General features: G+C 56.8%; 2 protein-coding genes across 6 annotated transcripts; both read right to left on the reverse strand.

Moving 5' to 3' along the window:
- Positions 1–44: 44 nt before the first annotated feature.
- IL27RA (interleukin 27 receptor subunit alpha) lies at positions 45–15,836 on the reverse strand. Of its 4 annotated transcripts, XM_058525520.1 has the most exons (14): positions 15,708–15,833; positions 15,191–15,308; positions 9,976–10,133; positions 9,730–9,887; positions 8,353–8,512; positions 8,179–8,243; positions 5,741–5,927; positions 5,459–5,647; positions 3,671–3,772; positions 3,440–3,598; positions 1,600–1,725; positions 1,154–1,247; positions 860–953; positions 45–757 (listed from the first exon to the last, which is right to left on the reverse strand). In XM_058525520.1, exons 1-14 carry the CDS (start codon positions 15,805–15,807, stop codon positions 533–535), a joined length of 1,935 nt encoding a protein of 644 aa, XP_058381503.1. In that variant the 5' UTR covers positions 15,808–15,833; the 3' UTR covers positions 45–532. The 4 variants fall into 4 exon arrangements, with proteins under 4 accessions (XP_058381503.1, XP_058381505.1, XP_058381504.1 ...); XM_058525522.1 differs by lacking the exon at positions 3,440–3,598 and having other exon boundaries at positions 15,708–15,836; XM_058525521.1 differs by lacking the exon at positions 1,600–1,725 and having other exon boundaries at positions 15,708–15,836.
- A 263-nt stretch (positions 15,837–16,099) lies between these two features.
- RLN3 (relaxin 3) lies at positions 16,100–18,360 on the reverse strand. 2 transcript variants are annotated; one of them, XM_058525529.1, is made up of 2 exons: positions 18,171–18,360; positions 16,100–16,915 (listed from the first exon to the last, which is right to left on the reverse strand). In XM_058525529.1, the coding sequence occupies exons 1-2, from the start codon at positions 18,358–18,360 to the stop codon at positions 16,686–16,688; spliced, it is 420 nt and encodes a 139-aa protein (XP_058381512.1). In that variant the 3' UTR covers positions 16,100–16,685. The 2 variants fall into 2 exon arrangements, 1 of the variants encoding a protein (XP_058381512.1); XR_009216102.1 differs by lacking the exon at positions 18,171–18,360 and adding an exon at positions 17,684–17,801 and having other exon boundaries at positions 16,858–16,915.
- Between the last annotated feature and the right edge of the window lie 1,541 nt (positions 18,361–19,901).

Here is a 19,901-nt window from a genome sequence, read left to right on the forward strand (position 1 = left end):
CAGTGCGAGGATGGAGCGGCTGCCGTAACAGACAGCCCTCCAGCTACAGGAGCTGTGAACACAGGTTTATTTCTCCGGGCGGCTGGGATCCATGAAGCCACATGGGGACAGGGGATCCTTTACCCTTCTCGCCCCCACCCTCCCTGGGTGTGGCCGCAGCTGGATGGCGGGCACATCCATGGTCCGGCTGGAGGGAAAGGGAAGAGAAGGAGGAGGCGGCCCCGGCCCCATGTGGCCACACGTCCCTTCTGCTCCCGCTCCTTCCACTGGTGAGACCTCAGTCCATGGCCGCACCGAGCTGCAAGGGAGGGCGGGAGCGCGCCCGACTGCAGTCCTGTCACAGCAGCAGGACAGACGTGGGGAGGCAGCTGCCCTTCTGGATTTCGTGTATTTCCCTTTGCTCCCTTATCCATCCATATATTCCCTGGAGGGCCAGGCCCTTCTCTGTAGGCGTCCTTCAATCTCAGATCTTCCTGGCTGGGTGTCCTCAGGCAAGTGACTCAGCCTCTCTGAGCCTCAGTGTCTTCATCTGTCAAATGAGCACCCCTCTCTCGGCCTGGGGTGAGTTCAAGCCAGAACCTGGGGCCCTGGGTGGGGGGCCTGTGAGGCCCAGGTCCTCGGGTGTGGGCAGGAAGTGTTTCTCATACCCAGAGTCCAGTGGGGTGGAGGCCTGCAGGGGCTCCATAACCGGGAGCGGCTCCACCTCCTCCACTTCCAGGATGGGCGAGTCCCCCGGGGGCTGGGCCTGGGGCACGTCCTGGGGAGAGAGAAGGCTGAGCCTCTGCCCCTGCCCCCTCCCACCAGTGCTCTGTCCCAGCACCCCACGCCCAGGGCACCGACGAGCCAGCCTGGGGCTCACCTCCACGTGGGGCTGGCCGGAGCTGCTGTTGGCAGGGTCGGGCACCTTCTCCCAGACCCAGCGGGGCAGCACCTTGTGCCGCAGGTGCAGGCACCTGGCGGGTGGGCAGGGAAGAGTCAGGGTGGGGAATCTCGGCAGCCGGACACCCCTGCCCAGGATGCAGGGGCAAGGACGTCACAGATCCCTGAGGCATGCCCTCACACCCCCCCCCCCCCCCGCCGCCGCCACCAGGAGCTCAGCCAGGGCCAGCCGCCTCCCCACCGGGGCAGAGACCCACAGGCCGGACAGCCTCACCTTCCAGAGGTGGCGAGGCGCATGCCACAGCAGGTCAGGAGCAGGCCCCACAGGAGCAGGACGCCTGGCAGGACTTTCCACCTCAGGGTGTTATCTTGGGGGGAGGGGCAGAAGAACAGGTGGACACCAGGGGGGAGGGGTCAGGTAAGGCTCAGAGAGGGGTAGATAAATGGGTGGGGCTGATGAATGGGTAGGGGCTAAGGGGGAGGGAAATCCGGGAGTGGGAGTGGGGCTTGTGAATAGAGCATAACCCATGACAGGTCACGGGCAGGGATGGGCGAAAGGGTCAGAGACACACGTTGGCTGAGTCGGAATGCCCCCGAGGTGTCACCAGTGACCACCCCCCAAGTCAAAAGGTTGCTCATTCACGAAGGCCAACCAATCATTCCATATCCCCTTCAAACTGAGCAGACCCCTCCTATGCAGTCCCACCCCCGGCCCCCTACCTGGAAGGTGAAGTCGGAGGCTGGGACCTGGTGGGCCCTGTCCTGCAATGGTGGACGCTGTCACCCACAGCTCACAGGGACCCCAGGGAAGGTCGGGCAGGGTGCTGTTCCGGGTGGTGCCACTCACTAAAGGACACACCCAGAGAGGTTGGGAGGCAGTCAAGTCCTACCGCAGGGCCTTTGCATGAGCTTTCTCTCTGTCTGCATTGCTCTCCCCCAGATATCCACACGGCTCCCTCCTGCAGGTCTTTGCTCAAATTTCACCTCCTCAGTGAGGCCTTCCCGGACCCCACCACATTTAAAATTAAAAAATTAAAACCTCCTTCAGCACTCATCTTCCCTGCTTCATTCTCTGCCCAGCACCTACCACCATCTGCCACATCGCTTAGATATTATTTATTTTGTCTATGCCTGCACGTCCCCCATTAGAAAGTCAGCTCCACAAGAGCATCCCCAGCCCTGGACCAGTGCCTGGCAGAGAGAGAGCACTCAAAAGTGGTCTATATTGGAATGAAGCAAAGAACAAAGGAGCATGGTACCCCTGCACAGAACCCAGCGAAGGCAGACTCTCCCCAGAGGCGGGGAGACACCTGGACCTCTCAGAATGACTTCTGTTTCTGTTTTTACAGAATTGCTCTTTTTTGGTTTTTAAGACAAAAGAGGAAGTAGCTTTTGGTTTGTTACAGGATTATGGGATGAACATGGGTCCAGATGTCCTGCTGTAGAAGGAGGTCCAAGCAACACCAGTCATAAGATCCAGGGGCCAAACATAGCCTATAATATGGTCCTTTTTTTTTTTTTGAGGAAGTTTAGCCCTGAGCTAACATCTGTTTCCAATCCTCTTTTTGCTGAGGAAGACTGGCCCTGGGCTAACATCCACGCCCATCTTCCTCCACTTTATATGGGACGCCGCCTCAGCCAGGGTTGATAAGTGGTGTGTAGGTCCGTCCCTGGGATCCCAACCTGCAAACCCTGGGCCACCCAAGCGGAGCACGAGAATTCAACCACTATGCCACCAGGCCAGCCCCTAGTCCTCTTTTAATAATAATAATAAACACGTGTATATATTTAATAATATTACATATACACATAATTTTTAGCCTAATGATCTATATATACTTTTGTAAGGTGCAATCATGGTAAAATAACTAGGTTAAAAAATAGGGGCCAGCCTGGTGATGTAGGGGGTTAAGTTTGCACATTCAGCTTTGGTGGCCTGGGGTTCACCCGTTCGGATCCTGGGCTTGGACCTACTCACAGCTCATCAAGCGGTGCTGAGGCGGCGTCCCACACAGAAGAGCTACAACCCTACAACTATGACACACAACTATGTACTGGGGCTTTGGGGAGCAAAAAAGAGAAAAAGAGGAAGATTGGCAACAGATGTTAGCTCAGGGCCAATCTTCCTAAAAAAAGAAAAGGAATGTGTGTTCAGAGTAAAAATTTAACCTATACCCAAAGGTGTGAAAAAGAAATGAAAATCACATGTAGTCCTGCAATCCTGTTGACACTGTGGGAATTTCTTTTCATATTTGTGCCTCTGCTCAATGCTGAGTTTATTTTACAAAAATGGAACCATCCCACGGAGTTTTGTAATCTTTTTGTCTTTTTCACTTAAGATGTGACAGGCATCTTTCCATGTCAATAATGATAGATCGGGTGTTTCTTTTTAATGGCCAAACGGCAGACGTCCATTACACAGATGCCCACGAGCGTCGCGGTCCCCTAGGGAACTGATGACGTCATGCTCTCCCAGGGGCTGAGAGGGCGCCTCAGGGCCCATCTGGGGACGAGGGTGGGACTCGTGGGGCCGGGAGCCGCGCAGGAGGCGGGGGCTCACCATTCGCGCAGACAGAAGGCCCGGTCTCACTCTGCGAGCACAGGGTGTAGTGGGTGAGATGGCCCCGGAGCTGGCGCCTGGGGACCTCTCCCCACGCCACGGCGGGGGTCCCCGGGGGGGCATCCTGGAGTCGCCACAGCGCGGGCCCCGCCGTGGGTGCTGGGGAGAAAGCCAGGGCGTGAAGGTCTGCCGGGGTGCCGGGACCCTCCACCGTCCAGCGCCGCCGCTTACCCAGTTCCTCTCTGAACATCCAGAGCGAGGGGGCAGGGGCCACGCCGCCAGGCGACACCGCCGTCACCGTGACTCGGTAGGGGACCCCCGCTTCGAAGTTCCCTGGGCGGGGGAGGGGCAAAGACCGGTGAGAGCGGGTCCCCTGCCCCCTCACTTCCTACTGGGGGGGCGTCCTCCTCTGGGTCTCCAGGAGGGCACGCTGAGACAGAGGCGTGGGTGCAAGTCCTTTTTCTGCGGTAACCGGGAAAACGCGAACGCGGCCGCGGGAAGTGAGACAGGGGCGGGGGCCGCCCGCGAGGCAGCTGGAGCAGGCGGGGCGGGAGCTGTGCGGACCCCCGAGCCCACCCGCCCGGCGCGGGCTGCCTCCGAGGGCCCCTCCAGCCCGCTGTCCAGCCAGGCCGCACGCTCAGGGACCGGACAGACCCCGGGCAGCAGACGCGGCCGCCAGGCGCTGGGCGGCGGTCACCGCGGGGCTGAGCGCGCGGCCCTGACACCGCCCACCGCGTGCGGGAGGCTCCCGAAGCCCTGCCCACCGCCCTCCCCAAACCGGCGTTTTCCAGAATCGGGGCTCCTCCTCCTTTTGTCCGTCCATACTGACGGGCCCGGGGACTCGGTCCTCAACTTCCCGCTCGACACCTCCTCATCCCTCCCAAGCCCTTCACCGAGGACGGCTCCCCGGTGTCAAACCCCAGGCGGGCGTCTGACTCCCACGGGGGCCTCCGCTGGGACGAGGAGCTCATCTCCAAACGGGTCCCCAAATTCTGCTCTTAGAGTCCCCAGCCGGAACCTGCCTGCTTCTCCCCCCTCCTCCGTCCCCACCTGGTCCAGCCCCCATCACCCACATCCCTTCTCTGAGGCCTCCCAGCCGCAGCCCTCCCCACCCGGCTGTCCCCCCCCCACGGCAGCCAGGGGGCACCCGTGAGCACTTGCTTCAGGGCGCATTCCTCCTCTGCTCAGCCCTCCACGGCTCCCACCTCACTCAGAGCACAGCCAAGCCCTCCCTGTGGCCCACAAGGCCCTGCACGATCTGCTTGTCCCCACCTCCTCCCACTCTCCCCCTCACTCATTCTGCTCCAGCCACATGGGCCTCCTCGCTGTCCCTGTAACATCAGGCACATTCCTGCCTCTGGGCCTTTGCACTGTCTGTTCTCTCTTGCTTTTCCCCCAGACATCCTCATGGCTCCCTCTCTCTCCTCCCTCAGGCCTTGGTTCGACGGCCACTTTCCCAGAGACGCCTTTCCTAACCTTTCTTTCTAAAATCGCGATTCTCCCTCCTCCCCCTTACTCTGCTTTATTTTCCCGATTACACTGTGGATGTACTTGGGTTTTTTGCTCACTTCATTGGCTGCCCATCCCACAAGAATGTCAGCTCCACAAGGACGGGGATGTTGCTGACAGGGAGAGTGCTGTGATGGCTCTGGGTTTGGCTTCAGGAGCCTAACTATGTGGTTCAAATCCTGGTTCTACCTCCTACTTGCTGTGTGGCCTCGGGCAAGTTGCTTAACCTCCCTCGGCCTTTTTCTTCATCTGTACATCAAGCATGGTAATAACAGAAACCTACTTTATCAGGAATTTTGAATGACTGAATGCCTATGGTAAATGCAACAGACATGAGCTGCCATTCCTGTGTACCAGTGTCTAGAACAGGGCCTGGCACACCGTGGGTGGTCAATGAATACTTCCCACATGAATTAATGATACTTTAAGCATAACACTCTCTCCTGCAAGTCCACCCATCAGTCTGCTGTCCAGCAGCTGGGATGGGAACCCAGGTGTACCCAGCCTCACCTGGCAGGAGAGCGCTGAAGTTCCCGGGGGGAAGCCGGACCCAGCTGAGGTTCCGCAGGGGGTCCCCGTCTCGAGCCCAGTCCACCACATGCTCCCGCAGCTCCCCGGGCCCCTGTCGCCAAGTCACCAGCAGCCCTGTGCTCCCAGCAATGCTGCTGACCACCACGCCACGGGGGGCAGAGCCTGGACCTGGAGGGCGGGGAGGAGAAGTCTCAGCGGCCCCTCGGGAAGTCCCCTCCTGCCCCCCCAGGGCGCTGCGCGGAGGAGGTCACGGCCTCTTACCCAAGCAGGCCAAAGAGAGGTTGGTGAGCGGCTCCCCACTCACGGCATTGACGCTGACGGACACCGCGGCCCACTCGGCCTGGGGGGGGAGGGAGGAGCTGCAGCAGGGGGTCCCCTCCTGGATCCGCTCCTGACCTTCCACCTGGAACCAGACTCTGTAGCTGGCTTGCACGCAGTGCCCCGGGGCCTGAGGGACGAGACGAGGGAGGCGTTACCAGGCGTGTGCCGTGTGTCTCCGCGAGGTCGCCCACGGGCTCCACCTTTCCAGACGAGGAAGCGGACTCGCAAGGGGGCTCAGCAGCAGAGGTGGGACGGGAGTGGTTCCAGGGCCGGGGCTGGGGGAGGCGAGCGAGGCACTCACCGAGGGTGTGAATTTCAGGGAGAGGATGCCAAAAACCCAATAATCAAGATAAAATATACTTTTTGTGTGTGTGTGTGAGGAGGACTAGCCTTGAGCTAACATCCAACGCCAATCCTCCTCTTTTTCACTGAGGAAGACTGGCCCTGGGCTAACATCTGTGCCCATCTTCCTCCACTTTATATGGGATACCGCCTCAGCATGGCCTGACAAGCGGTGCGACAGTGCACGCCTGGGATCCGAACCTGCGAACCCCAGGCCGCCAAAGCGCAGCGTGCACACTTAACTGCTGCACCACCAGCCGGCCCCTAAAATATACTTTAATCAAACAAAATTAATACAAAAAAAATCCACAACAAACAGAATGTCCAGACTTTAAGCAAAGACCGGACCTGACCCCGCACTTGTCCGGCTCTGCCTCACTCGCCTCAGCCTGGTCTGTGTCCTACGCCGTTCTCAGGGATTTCAAAATTCCCACTGTTGTCCAGAGTGGTTATGTGTAGCAGAGGATGGTACCCCCAAGGGGCTTTGGGGGAACCCATGAGAATTTTTGGTTGCCTCAGTGATCGGTGTCTAATGGGCAAGAGCCAGGGACACCACACTCTTCAAAAACAAAAAAACTCTCCCATGTCCCCCTCATTTTTGAATGACATCCCCACTGGAAAGTTTTGCAGATGAAAAACCTGTCTAATAATTGTAACTGATCCTAGAACCAAACTCTTTTTGACATGTAAATACAAATCTTTCGGGGGCCTGGTTTTATCATTCAGCGAGTTTTAAAATATCCTGAACATATGGGGACTTTCTAAGCAGTTGTGATTATCAACTCCCAGCACAATCTGTGTTCTGATCAGAGGATTTCTCGACGTGCCCTGCATCGCCTCTGCCCTGTGGGGTCCCTGGAAGCTGGCTCTGTGGCCTGGACTGTGGTTGATTTTGGTAAACGTCTTATGTGTATGGAAAGAACGCATGTTCTGATGTTTCCTACGTGAGTCCATTAGGATGTTTTTCACCACATGTTCAGATCTTCTAGATCTTGACTTGTTTTCCATCTGTTTGTTATGAAATCGCTGACAGCGGTGTGTTAAAATTTCCCACAATGGTTGTGGATTCATGTATTTCTCTTTGTAGTTCTGTCAATTTTTGTTTTATGTATTTTGAAGCCATGTTATTAGGTACCTACAGATTTAGTACTCTTATATCACATTGGTGAACTGAATCTTTTGCCATTATGTAGTAACCTTATTTCCCTTTTATTTTCTACTGAATGTTACAAGTAGAACATTGTATTTTTGGAATACGGGAACACCTGCACACATTTTAAAACATGTGTATACGTGCGTTATTTTATCTGTGTATTTCATTTCAGTATAGTAAAGGGGCATTACAAAGTATGTGTTATGAAATGGACGCACTGAGGCTGTGAATTGCTGTTTGAAAGCCAGTGAATCTTGGCTGTGCCACTCACCACTTGTGTGGTTTGGGGCAACCTTTCTGCATCTCATATTTCTCACCTGTAAATTCAGTCAATATAAATAAGTGTGTAGGACCTGGCACATAGTAAGAGCTCTACAAGTGTTATATATGATTAAAATTAATGATATTAGATTGTACAGCCCAAGAAGGTGTGAGCCCTGTTGTTTCACTCCCTGTCATATTTACATGAGCCAGGGCCTGGCCACGCCTGGTGTAGCAGATGCTCAGCAGATTGGGATCAGTGAGGACTGTTGCACCTGGTCTGTTACCTCGTAACAGCCTTTCGATAGTAGCACCCGAGCCCTTAGCACACTGTGCTCTCTTTTGTGGAGCTGAGCCCAGTCTTGTTTCCAAACCTTTGCACCTGCTGTCCCTCCCACCTGGAACACCTGCACCCATCTTCACGCCCCAGCTCAGACCTCCCAGAAGTAGCTGACATTGTGGAGGCTTGCTCGGCGCCCGGCGTTGTGCGAGGACCCCTCTGAGCATCCCCGCCTTGAAGCCACCTCAAGAGGGCAGCACAGTAACCTCTGTCTTGTTTGCATTATTGTCATGTGGCGTTTCCTGACTCGCGCAGAGAAATACCACTGTCCCCACAACGCACCTTCCACAGAAGCAGGAGTTCTTGTCCGCCTGGTGTCCCACAGGGGTTTCCCGATATCCACACATCTTTTGGAGTCGGCAAGGATGTCGCAAGAAGGGACAAATGAGAAAGGCGTGATTGGACAGACTTCCAGGAGGGGGGATGAGGGGATGGGGCAAGCCCGGAGCTCCTCACCAGAGGGCAGAGTCTGGAAGGACAGAATGGGGCTCCACTCGCCCCACAGGTCCTCTTCTTTCTCCATTCGGCAGCGGCCAGACACCTCGTAGCCAGTGGCTAGCGCCAGGTCCTGGATCTCAACAGGGGTCAGGGGTATGGACTTCAGTTCTGCTTCCAGCTGAGGGAGAGACAGGAGAGTGATGAGGCCAAGGCTGAGTCGAGTATACTTGACCTTATATGCCAGCCGGGTGACCAACTGTCCTGCCTTGCCAAGGACCGAGGGGGTTCCCAGAACATGGGGCTTCTGGTTTTAAAATTGGGACAATCCCAGGCAAAAAGAGACAAGTTGGTCACCCCATGTGCCAGGTATGGCAGTAAGAGGTAAATTCTGTCCTTATCCCCATTTCACAGATGAGGCCCAGAGAGGGGAAGTGACTTGCCCAAGGTCACAGAGCTGGAGCTGAGATTCATAACCGGGCCGCCAGATTCCAAAGTCTGCATCTCAGCATTGCCCTGAATTGCGTGAATACACACCATGACAACAGCTCTGCTCTATATCACGGTGTTTTGCATCAAAAGCTGTGGCTGAGACAGTTGATTATCCCCAATACCCATTCTCTCCTTCCTTTGGAAATAGAAGCCCTGAGTATCAGTTGGGAACATGGCTGTCAAGAATAAAGACTACATTTCCCAGGCTCCCTTGCAGTCAGGTGAGACCATGTGACTATGTTCTGGCCAATGAGATATGAGAGGAAATGATGTATGAAACTTCTGGGTTGTGCTCCTAAAATGCACAGGCAGGTCCCCCAACTCCTTCTGGGGTTCCGATGTTCTGCAGTTGCCTTCCACTTTCTTGCTGTGTGAGCCGGGGAAAGTTGCTTAACTTCTCTGAGGTTCAGCTTCCCCAACTGTAAAATAGAGATCTTAAAGGCATCTACTATACAGGGAGGTTGGAGGCGCTCACGAAGACAATCCACGCAGATTTCTCGGCTTGGGATCTGATGCCCGGCAGGTGCTCAGAAATGTCAGCTGCTTTTATTAGTTATTTTTGAGTGTTTCCTGAAAACCAGGCCCTGATGCTCATCTGTAATATGGGTAGGTATAAAATGCACCTCCCTCAAAGAATTCTTGTAGGGATTCAAAAAACCCATGTTTGTAAAAAACCTAGAACAATGTCTGGCACAGAGTAGATGCCCTCTAAGTGGCTGCTGCTATTACGATTTTAAGGTTAACATAAGCTATCTGAGGACCCTTACTGGTTTAATGGACTTTTGTGTGAGATGCGGACAGACTCCTGGGGCCAGTGAGGAGTGAGCACTGGGGGTGGGGGTCTCTGTTTTAGGGGATGATTCCTGCCTGGAATGGGGGGGGGAGGAAAGGGCCCCTGACACTCACCAGGGTCCAGGCCATCTCCTGGCATCTTCGGTAGTGGAACTGGCATACCAGAACCTTATGGGGCGGCCACGCAGGTGGGGTCCACTGGACAGTGGCCTCCAAGGGGTCATCGTCTGAAAAGTCCACATCAGGGCAGAGCCGGGGGGCGTCTGGCTTCACTGGGGAGGGGGAGCCCGGGGTGCAGTGAGCCAGGGTCTCCAGGACCACCCACCCCACAAGCAGCGCATCCCCCACCCCGCCTCTTACTTTGAGTTTCCAGGTTCACAAAGACTGGGGGCCAGAGAGGCCGGCCCCCCTCAGTCCCCCAGACGAGGAGTTCATCAGACGAGGTGAGCTGTTCCCGCGGAATGGTCACCCAGCTCTGCCCTGCCGACAGTGCCACCGTCCAGTTTCTTTTGGAATGGCTGTAAAGAGATGTGGGGATGGGGGAGGTATACGGGCTGGGCCCAGAGCTGTAATGGGGACAACTGCTCTGCCTGAGTTCAAAGCCCAGCTCTGCTGGTTCAGAGCTGTGTGACCTTCAGCAAGTGACTTAACTTCTCTGTGCCTCTGTTTCCTCATCTACAAAATGAAGGCGATAAAAGAACCTGCTGAAAGGGCTGAAGAAGGGAGGGGAATCGATGAGATAATGAATGGAATGCGTTTAAAACAGTGTCGGGTGCACACTACATGTTATGTGAGTGTTGGTTATTGTATTTATCGAGCATCTACTACGTATATGCACATTTGCATCAATGCAACTATTCAGTCAGCAAATATATATCATGCCACTCCCTGTATTGGAAGCTGGGAATAGGACTATGATCAAAGCAGGCAAGGACCACTCTGGAGCTGGTGTTCCAGTGGAGGAGGCTGGTGAGAAACACAGAACTATATCACTGATGGTGGTATAAGTGACGTAGGGAACAATCAAGCAGGGGAAGAGGAGGCGGTGTGAGGATGGGGTGAGGATGGGGTGTGAGGATGGGGAGTGAGGATGGGGTGAGGATGCGGTGATGATGTGGTGTGAGGATGGTGTGTGAGGATGGGGTGAGGATGGGGTGTGAGGATGGGTGTGAGGATGGTGTGTGGGGATGTGTGTGGGGATGGGGTGAGGATGGGGTGTGAGGATGGGGTGTGAGGATGGGGTGTGAGGATGGGGTGAGGATGGGGTATGAGGATGGGTGTGAGGATGGTGTGTGGGGATGTGTGTGGGGATGGGGTGTGAGGATGGGGTGTGAGGATGGGGTGTGAGGATGGGGTGAGGATGGGGTGTGAGGATGGGTGTGAGGATGGTGTGTGGGGATGTGTGTGGGGATGGGGTGTGAGGATGGGGTGTGAGGATGGGGTGTGAGGATGGGGTGAGGATGGGGTGTGAGGATGTGGTGTGAGGATGGTGTGTGAGGATGGGGTGAGGATGGGGTGTGAGGATGGGTGTGAGGATGGTGTGTGGGGATGTGTGTGGGGATGGGGTGAGGATGTGGTGTGAGGATGGTGTGTGAGGATGGGGTGAGGATGGGGTGTGAGGATGGTGTGTGGGGATGTGTGTGGGGATGGGGTGAGGATGGGGTGTGAGGATGGGGTGTGAGGATGGGGTGTGAGGATGGGGTGAGGATGGGGTGTGAGGATGGGTGTGAGGATGGTGTGTGGGGATGTGTGTGGGGATGGGGTGTGAGGATGGGGTGTGAGGATGGGGTGTGAGGATGGGGTGAGGATGGGGTGTGAGGATGGGGTGTGAGGATGTGGTGTGAGGATGGTGTGTGAGGATGGGGTGTGAGGATGGGTGTGAGGATGGTGTGTGGGGATGTGTGTGGGGATGGGGTGTGAGGATGGGGTGTGAGGATGGGGTGTGAGGATGGGGTGAGGATGGGGTGTGAGGATGGGGAGTGAGGAAGGGGAGAGGATGCGGTGATGATGTGGTGTGAGGATGGTGTGTGAGGATGGGGTGAGGATGGGGTGTGAGGATGGGTGTGAGGATGGTGTGTGGGGATGTGTGTGGGGATGGGGTGTGAGGATGGGGTGTGGGGATGGGGTGAGGATGGGGTGTGGGGATGGGTGTGAGGATGGGGTCTGAGGATGGGGTGAGGATGAGGTGTGAGGATGGTGTGTGGGGATGGGTGTGAGCATGGGTGTGAGGATGCGGTGTGAAGATGGGGTGTGGGGATGGGTGTGAGGATGGGGTGTGAGATAGGGTGTGAGGATGTGGAGTGAGGATGGGGTGTGGGGTTGGGTGTGAGGATGGGGTGAGGATGGGGTGTGAGAATGGTGTGTGGGGATGTGTGTGAGGATGTGGTGTGAGGATGGTGTGTGAGGACGGGGTGTGAGGATGGTGTGTGGGGATGTGTGTGAGGATGCGGTGTGAGGATGGTGTGTGGGGATGTGTGTGAGGACGGGTGTGAGGATGCGGTGTGAGGATGGTGTGCGAGGATGTGGTGTGAGGATGAGGTGCGAGGATGGTGTGTGGGGATGTGTGTGAGGATGGGTGTGAGGATGGGGTGTGGGGATGGGTGTTAGGATGGGGGTGTGAGGATGGGGTGTGGGGATGTGTGTGAGGATGGGGTGAGGATGAGGTGTGAGGATGGTGTGTGGGGATGTGTGTGAGGATGGGTGTGAGGATGCAGTGTGAGGATGGGGTGTGGGGTTGGGTGTGAGGATGGGGTGAGGATGGGGTGTGAGAATGGTGTGTGGGGATGGGTGTGAGGATGTGGTGTGAGGATGGGGTGTGAGGATGTGGTGTGAGGATGGGATGTGAGGATGGTGTGTGGGGATGGGTGTGAGGATGGGGGTGTGAGATGGGGTGTGAGGATGGGGTGTGGGGATGGGTGTGTGAGGATGGGGTGTGGGGATGTGTGTGAGGATGGGGGTGTGAGGATGGGGTGTGGGGATGTGTGTGAGGATGGGGTGAGGATGAGGTGTGAGGATAGTGTGTGGGGATCTGTGTGAGGATGGGTGTGAGGATGCGGTGTGAGGATGGGGTGTGGGGTTGGGTGTGAGGATGGGGTGAGAATGGGGTGTGAGGATGGGATGTGAGGATGGTGTGGGGATGGGTGTGAGGATGGGGGTGTGAGGATGGGGGTGTGAGATGGGGTGTGAGGATGTGGTGTGAGGATGGGGTGTGGGGATGTGTGTGAGGATGGTGTGAGGATGAGGTGTGAGGATGGTGTGTGGGGATGGGTGTGAGGATGCGGTGTGAGGATGGGGTGTGAGGATGGTGTGTGGGGATGTGTGTGAGATGGCCTGTGAGGATGCGGAGTGAGGATGGGGTGTGGGGTTGGCTGTGAGGATGGGGTGAGGATATGGTGTGAGGATGTGTGTGAGGATGGGTGTGAGGATGGGGTGTGAGGATGGGGTGTGGGGTTGGCTGTGAGGATGGGGTGAGGATGGGGTGAGGAGTACCATGCTATTTTAGGGAGGTCAGGAAAGGTGTCTCGGGGGAGGAGACATTTGAATAAAGGCCTGCAGGATGTGAGGGAGGAGCCTGCAGTGCCTGGAGAAGAGCACTTTGGGACGAGGGAGTTGCCCGTGCAAAGGCCCTGAGGGCAAACCGTGCCTGGCTTGTTTGAGGAACAGCGAGGAGGAGGCCTGTGTGGCTGGTGTGCAGTGAGTGAGGGGAGAGTGGGAGGAAGCCAGGGCAGGAAGGGGACATGCAGGTTGTGCATGGCCTGGTGGGCCACAGGGAGGACTTTGATTTGACCCTGAGTGAGGCAGGGGCCTGGGGGGCTGTGAGCAGAGGAGGGACATGCCCTGACTCAGATGTCACAGGTGCCCTCTGGATGCTGTGGCGGAGAACAGACTGCGGGGTTGAGGGTGGAGAGCAGAGCCCAGGGAGGAGGGGACTGCTCGGTCCAGGCCAGCGCCAATGGGGGCTGGACCCGGTGGGTGCTGAGGAAATGGGCAGCGCCAGATTCCGGATACCGTGGGAGGGGAGCCAGCAAGGCTTGCTGACGGCACAGATGTGGGTGAGAGAGAGGAGTTGAGGAGGTCTCGAAGGACTGGATATCAAAAGTTCAAAACAAGACCTTCATAAAAAACAACAAAAACACAGGTGTCGGTGAAGCTGTGGAGAAATCAGAGCCCTCACACATTGCCGGTGGGAATTTAAAATGTTGCAGCTGCTGCGGGAAACAGTTTGCCAGTTCCTCAAAAGGCTCAACACCGAGTCGCCATATGACCCAGTAACCTCACTCCTAGGCAGACACCCAGAATTGAAAACAGGGACTCAGAAAGTTGTCCATGTTCAAAGCAGCGCTGGCACAATCACCAAAAGGTGGAAGCAACCCAGTGTCATCAACAGATGGACGGATAAATAAGTGTGGTCCCTCCACACAGTGGAATACTATTCAGCCATAAAAAGGAAGGAATCTCTGACAAACGCTACAATGTGGATGCACCTTGAAAACATCACGCCCAGTGAAAGAAACCAGTCACAAAAGGCCACACTGTGTGTGATCCCACTGACATGAAATGTCCAGAACAGGCAAATCCATAGAGTCAGAAGGCAGATTGGCGGCTGCCAGGGGCTGAGTTGGGGCAGAGGGAGTGACTGCTAATGGGCATGGAACTTCCTTTTGGGGTGATGGAAACGTTCTGGAACTAGATAGTGGCTGCACGACACTGTGAATGTAAATGCCACTGCATTGTTCACTTTAAAATGGTTCATTTTATGTTATGGGAATTTCATGTCACAAAAAAAGAGGGGACCTTCTCTGACTTCCCCATCCTCTACCAATGAAAACCAGGCCCCCTCTGGAGACGGCTGGTGGTGACAGTTGCACAACAGCGTGAATGTATTTCATGCCACTGAGCTGCACACTTAAAAATGGTGGAGAAAAAAAGACAGTAAATTTTATATGGGTCTTTCACCACCATTAAAAACAAACCCAGCCCCCACCCGGGTTCCCACTTCTCAATGTCCCTTTGACTGTTTCCTCACTTGCCCAATTTGAACTGATTTTGAGTTTCCAGGAGTGATTCATCGTGCAGGAAGCCAGTCTCCCCCTCAGACTGGGGGCCCACGAGGGCCAGGCTTTCTGCCTGCCTCCTTCATGGCTGCACCCCCAGCACCAGATCGAAGGAGCTCTTCATATGCTCAGAGAGGTTAAGCTACTTGCCCAAGGTCACACAGCAGTAAAAACAGCTTCTAATTAATCAAATAAATCATAAAATAAAATAATAAATATATTAAGTTAAAATAAGCATCTTCTTTGTGCCAAGCGCCTAACTCATTGAATCCTCAGAACCGACGCTGGGAGGCAGGTTCCATTATTATCGCCATTTGCTAGAGGAGGAAACAGGCTCAGAGAGAGAACGGGCCTGGTCCAAGGTCACACAGCAAGGAAATGAGGGAACCTGGAATTGAAGGGCTTGAGAAGGGGGGAGGGCTGGGGGGCGGGACTACTGGGTCCTCTCCACCTGAGAATGCTGGAACCCGAGTGGCCACCCCTCAAGCCTCAGTTTCCCCGAGTCATCCCGCTGTACTCACTACTTCTGGCTCTGGAGGTGCAGCGTGGAGGGCGCTCCCAGGTCCCCAAGAGGGTCCCACGAGCAGTTCAAGTCGCCCAAGGGCCCGACGCCGTAGCACTGCAGCGGTCCAGGGCTGCCTGGAGGGGCAGGCGGGAGGGTCGCAGGGGAGGGGGCCGATTCCCCCAGCCGCCTGCACCTGAACCTGAACTTCCCCTGACTGCTGACCACTGTGGAGGGCGGTGGGGGTCCCTTACGGAAGCGAGCGGCAGGAAGGGGGCGCTGGGCACCCTTGCCCAGGCTTTGGGGCTAACCCCTCCCCTCCCTCTGCAGCCACATCCTGTTATCACCCCGAGAGCCCCCCCACCCCACCCCGGGGCTCCGGCTCCCCGCTCCCCGCCGCCCCTTCCCCAGCTCCGTCCTCCGCCGGTCCCCGCCCCGGCCATTCATTCCGCGGACGCGCGGCTCGCCCGGGGAGGTGGCGCTTCCCCGGAGAGCGCGGCGGCAGCGCGCCGGCACGAGCTCGCTCCAGAACTCACCCTGGGGAGGAGTCTGGTTGAACAGCAGCAGCAACAAGGGCAGCAGCAGCAGCTTCGGCCGGAGCCGCGGCCGGAGGGGGGCGGCCCGGGCCCCCGGCATGGCGCCCCCCGCGCCCCGGTCCGGCCGGCCGCGCCGCTCGCCTCGCGCTCCGGGTGCAGCGCCCGAGCGGCGACGGGAAGCCGAGCCACCCCCCCCCCCCCCCCCGGCCGCCTCCGCACCTTGCGCTCGGTCCCCGCCCCTTCCCCGCGCCGGAAAGTCCCCGCGGCGCCCGCCGCCCGGCTGGGGAGGGGGAGTGGGGCGGCGGCCTGGGGCGCCGGGGGCGCCGAGGGCGGGGCCGAGCTCCCCTGAAGTCTGCGCCCCACCCCGACGACACACACGCTGCAAAGTCATTTGAAACTTTTATTAACTGGGGTTGGAGAAGGTTCTGATCCGACCTCCCACGCAGCCTCCCAGCCCAGGATGGGAGGGGAACACAGGGGTCCCGAGGCCACAGCATTAGAACCCCAGCAGGCGGGGCTGGGGGTGGGGGGCTGGAAGGCAGGGGGAAGAGAGTGGTCAAAGGCTGGCACGGGGCCAGGGCATGATTGGAGCCGGCCAGGGGACAGTGGCCACAGCTAGGGCAGGAGAGAGTCACAGTCTGGGCCAGGGGCTCAGTGTGGCCAGTTTGGGTAGAGCAGGGCCACCGTTGCAGCAGGGGACAGTGTGGGCCAGGCAGAGGCATGATATGGGCCCGGGAGAGGCCAGGGGTCAGGATCAAGGGTCCCCTTTTGGCCAGGTAGGGGCACAGCTCGCTCAGGGTCAGGATAGGCTGGTCCCAGATCAGAGTTGTTTGCCGGGACTGTGTCGGCGCCCACAGCCCGGCCTCCGGGACTCGCTGATGGATGAGCATGTGGAGAGTCAGAGGCAGCTGCCCAGCTCTTGTTGGGCAGACGGCAGGGTGAGGGCGTCCACCTGGTGCCCGGCCGCCGGCCCCTGGTCTAGCAGAGGCTGCTGATTTCCCTCTTGCTGCAGCCCCACTTGCAGCAGTTGCTGGAGAGGCCGGCCAGGACATCACGGCCACCCCGAAGAAACCCCAGGGGTCCCTGCCTGCCAGGTGGCCCCCCGTAGAAGGCCTGGGGGGACTTGGTCAGGGCCAGCCACTCGCTGGAGGCCACTGCTTCACCCAGCTCGCTGTCTGCGTCGGAGTCTGCGTCTGGAAAGGCATCGCCTGCAAAAGATGAAAAGACTTAGTGCTCGGGGCTTAGCTTCCGCCACACAGAGTCCTGGCTCCCGGCTGGTCCACCCGCTTCTCTGTTCTCGTGACTCCGCCTCACGGTGAAGGTTTTGACTCCGCTCAGGCCTGGGTTCCAGCTTTGATGTGCAGATTGTTCAACCTCACTGAGCTTGCTTTTCCTCTCTTGTCATTTATTTTGCCCTCCTCTTTATTTGTTGAGGACCTAAAGGTTAAGAACGTGTGTTTGGGAGCCACCTCAGTCCAACCTCTTTGAGTTGGAATCCTGAGCAAGTGCGTTACTTCTCTGAGCCTTGGTTTCCTTGTCTGCAAAGGGTTTTATACAGAGTAGATCAGTTCATTAATACCCATAAAAAATCTTAGAAGTGTCTGGCACTTGATACCACTCAAAATGGCATTGATCATTTACTGAGCACTTAATGTATGCCAGACTCTGTTTTAAGGGCTTTCACAGATCCACTCTTTCTTCCTCTCAATGACAAGCTCACGAGGTGGGTGCTGTTAACATGGCCCCTATTTTCCAGAAGAGAATGTTGAGGCGCGCTTCTGTCAAGTAACTTACACAAGAACACACAGCTTTCACGTTGTGAAGCTGCTGCTGAACCCGGCGGGGTGTCTTCCAGCTCCACACTTATATTATCACCATCACAAATGTCTATTTTTTCGCCCCTCATGAAACTAGGCCCCCTGGCCCCTGCCTGAGCCCACACTCAGCCCCCCGCCCTGCTTAGACTGTGTCCTCACCTGTTTTGACTCAATGTTGCCGCTTAATCCTGTGAGATTGGGGACTACGCCTCCCATGTGCAGACAAAGAGGCTCAGAGAGGGGAGGCCAAATCCGGCCTTGCTCACGCCACACCCTCCACTCCTGTCCCCGGAGGGCTGGGAAGCACTGGTGAGGGCTTCTGAATGCACCCTGGACGCACGCACGCACGCAGCGGCCTGGCTCTGGGAGGGCTGAGCAGCCAGCAGGTGCACGGGAAACAGCAGCCTGTTCTCTCACTTGAGCCAGTGCCGGTGGCTTGCCGCCCCCGTCCCGGCTCTCCGGCCGGGCTAACTGGCTCCCAGCCTCCGCAGGGCTTCCAGGCCCGAGCCAGGCTCCCCAGCTGGATGTGCTAGGGCAGAGACTCGACTGCCCTGGCCCCTCATCTCATCTCTGTCCCTTGCTCCTCGGACTCATCCGTGTCCTGTCCCCGCATCCCCCAACACACACACTCCCTCCCCAGCCTCACCCGTAGCTTCGTGGGCCAGGGCGTCTGACCGTCTCCACCGGGAGCCTCCGCAGGTGAAGATGACGGCTCGGATGAATTCCCTGCCGCAAAGCTTCACTCCGTAGGGTGCCACCCCGGCCTCGGCCCTCAGCCGCAGCTCGGCAGCCAGCACCCACACGGCCAGCAGCAGCAGCAGCCGGTGCGTGGCCATGCTGGACCAGGACGCCTGGGAGGCACGGGTGCGCACAGCGAGGCAGCTTCCTGGGGGCCGTGTCTCCTCTGCCGCCTGGGCCCCGTTTATATATCCCAGCTCCCCTCGCCTGTCATGGAGGAGCCAAGTGACCTCCTTTATCTCCTCCAGCAGAGGAGAAGCGGGCACGGCCCCCCCACCTCGACCTTTCTCGGTTCCCGGACCAGGCGATAACCTTTCACCAAGGAGGGGATGACGTGGTCCAGCTCACTGTCATCTTCAACAGGGAGGGAGCAGGCCTCCATGCAGCAGGGACCAGGCACGGGACCCCACCAGACCAGGCGGGAGGGCGCAGCCAGACCCCCCATAGGGCTGGGCCCCGGAACTCCTCTATCATAACAATAACAGTGAACCTTACACAGGGTGGGCTGTGAGGCCAGGCTCTGCTCTCAGCATTTTATAACCGTACAATCTATTTAATCCTCCCAACGGCCTGTGATAATAGTTCTCAAATTTGAGCAAGCCTCAGAATCTCCTGGAGGGCTTGTTAAAATCACTGGGCCCCACCTGCAGCGTCTGGGAATCTGCATTTGCGACAAATTTCCAGGCCACCATGATGCTGTGGGTCCAGAAATCAGACTTTTGAGAGCCACTGGGCTATGAGATGAGGACTAAGACGGTCCCCATATGACAGATGAGGATGCTGAGGCACAGAGCTGCGACATAAGGTGCCCAAGTTCGGCTAGTAAGTGGAGTAGGAGGGGGAATTCAGACAGAGCCCTCTGGCTGCAGAATCCATGCTCTCTCTCCAAGGAAAAATTTTTAAGGATTAAAAAAAATGTTGTAGGTAGAGTTTCTGTTTTGCAAGATGAAAAGAGTTCTGGAGAGGGCTGGTGGTGATGTTTGCACAACAATGAATGTACTTAATGCCACTGAAGTGTACACTTGAAAATGGTTAAGATGGTAACATTTGTGTTATATGTATTTGTCCTCAGTTAAAAGTTACAAAAATGTTTAATTAATACGATCGGGGCTGGCCCTGTGGTGTAGTGGTTAAGCTCATGCACCCTACTTCGGCAGCCCAGGGATCGAAGTTTCTGCAAGTTTGGATCCCGGGCACGCACCGACGCACCGCTTGTCGAGCCATGCTGTGGCGGCCTCCCATATAAAGTAGAGGAAGATGGGCACGGATGTTAGCTCAGGGCTAATCTTCTTCTTCTTCAAAAAAAAAAGTTTAATTAATACCATAGACGTAGAGGAGCTGTGATGTGCTGGGAAATGTTGAACAATGGCTCTCCAGAAACAAAGGCCCTGATTTGTAGCAGCTGTGGATTTCTGGCCAATTTCAAGTTACCAATGTGACGTCCCCAAATTCCCGAAAAGTTGACAATCGGTTCTACAAGCCTGTACAAGCTGTTCCAGCACACCCTGGACGGCGAAAAACACACTCGCCATTTAAAGAATCATAAACAGGACGTCTGTGTGGTCACCACTCGGAGCAGACGTCCCCACCGCGTGTCTTCTCTGGTCACGATCCCTCAGTCCCCCAGAGGTGGCCACCA

This window comes from Diceros bicornis, chromosome 30 (genome assembly GCF_020826845.1).
Source record: "Diceros bicornis minor isolate mBicDic1 chromosome 30, mDicBic1.mat.cur, whole genome shotgun sequence".
NCBI classification, from domain to species: Eukaryota; Metazoa; Chordata; class Mammalia; order Perissodactyla; family Rhinocerotidae; genus Diceros; species Diceros bicornis.

Bases quoted from the DNA above. Each gene is read 5' to 3' on its own strand.
- IL27RA (XM_058525520.1), bottom strand. From the start codon at position 15,807: ATGCCGGGGGCCCGGGCCGCCCCCCTCCGGCCGCGGCTCCGGCCGAAG. The intron at 15,309-15,707 runs GTGAGTTCTGGA...CTGCCCCTCCAG, and splicing joins CAACCAGACTCCTCCCCAGG to GCAGCCCTGGACCGCTGCAG. The intron at 8,513-9,729 runs GTGAGTGTCAGG...TCTCTCCCTCAG, and splicing joins AGGAGATGGCCTGGACCCTG to CTGGAAGCAGAACTGAAGTC.
- RLN3 (XM_058525529.1), bottom strand. From the start codon at position 18,360: ATGGCCACGCACCGGCTGCTGCTGCTGCTGGCCGTGTGGGTGCTGGCT. The intron at 16,916-18,170 runs GTGAGGCTGGGG...CATCTTTTGCAG, and splicing joins CCTGGCCCACGAAGCTACGG to GCGATGCCTTTCCAGACGCA.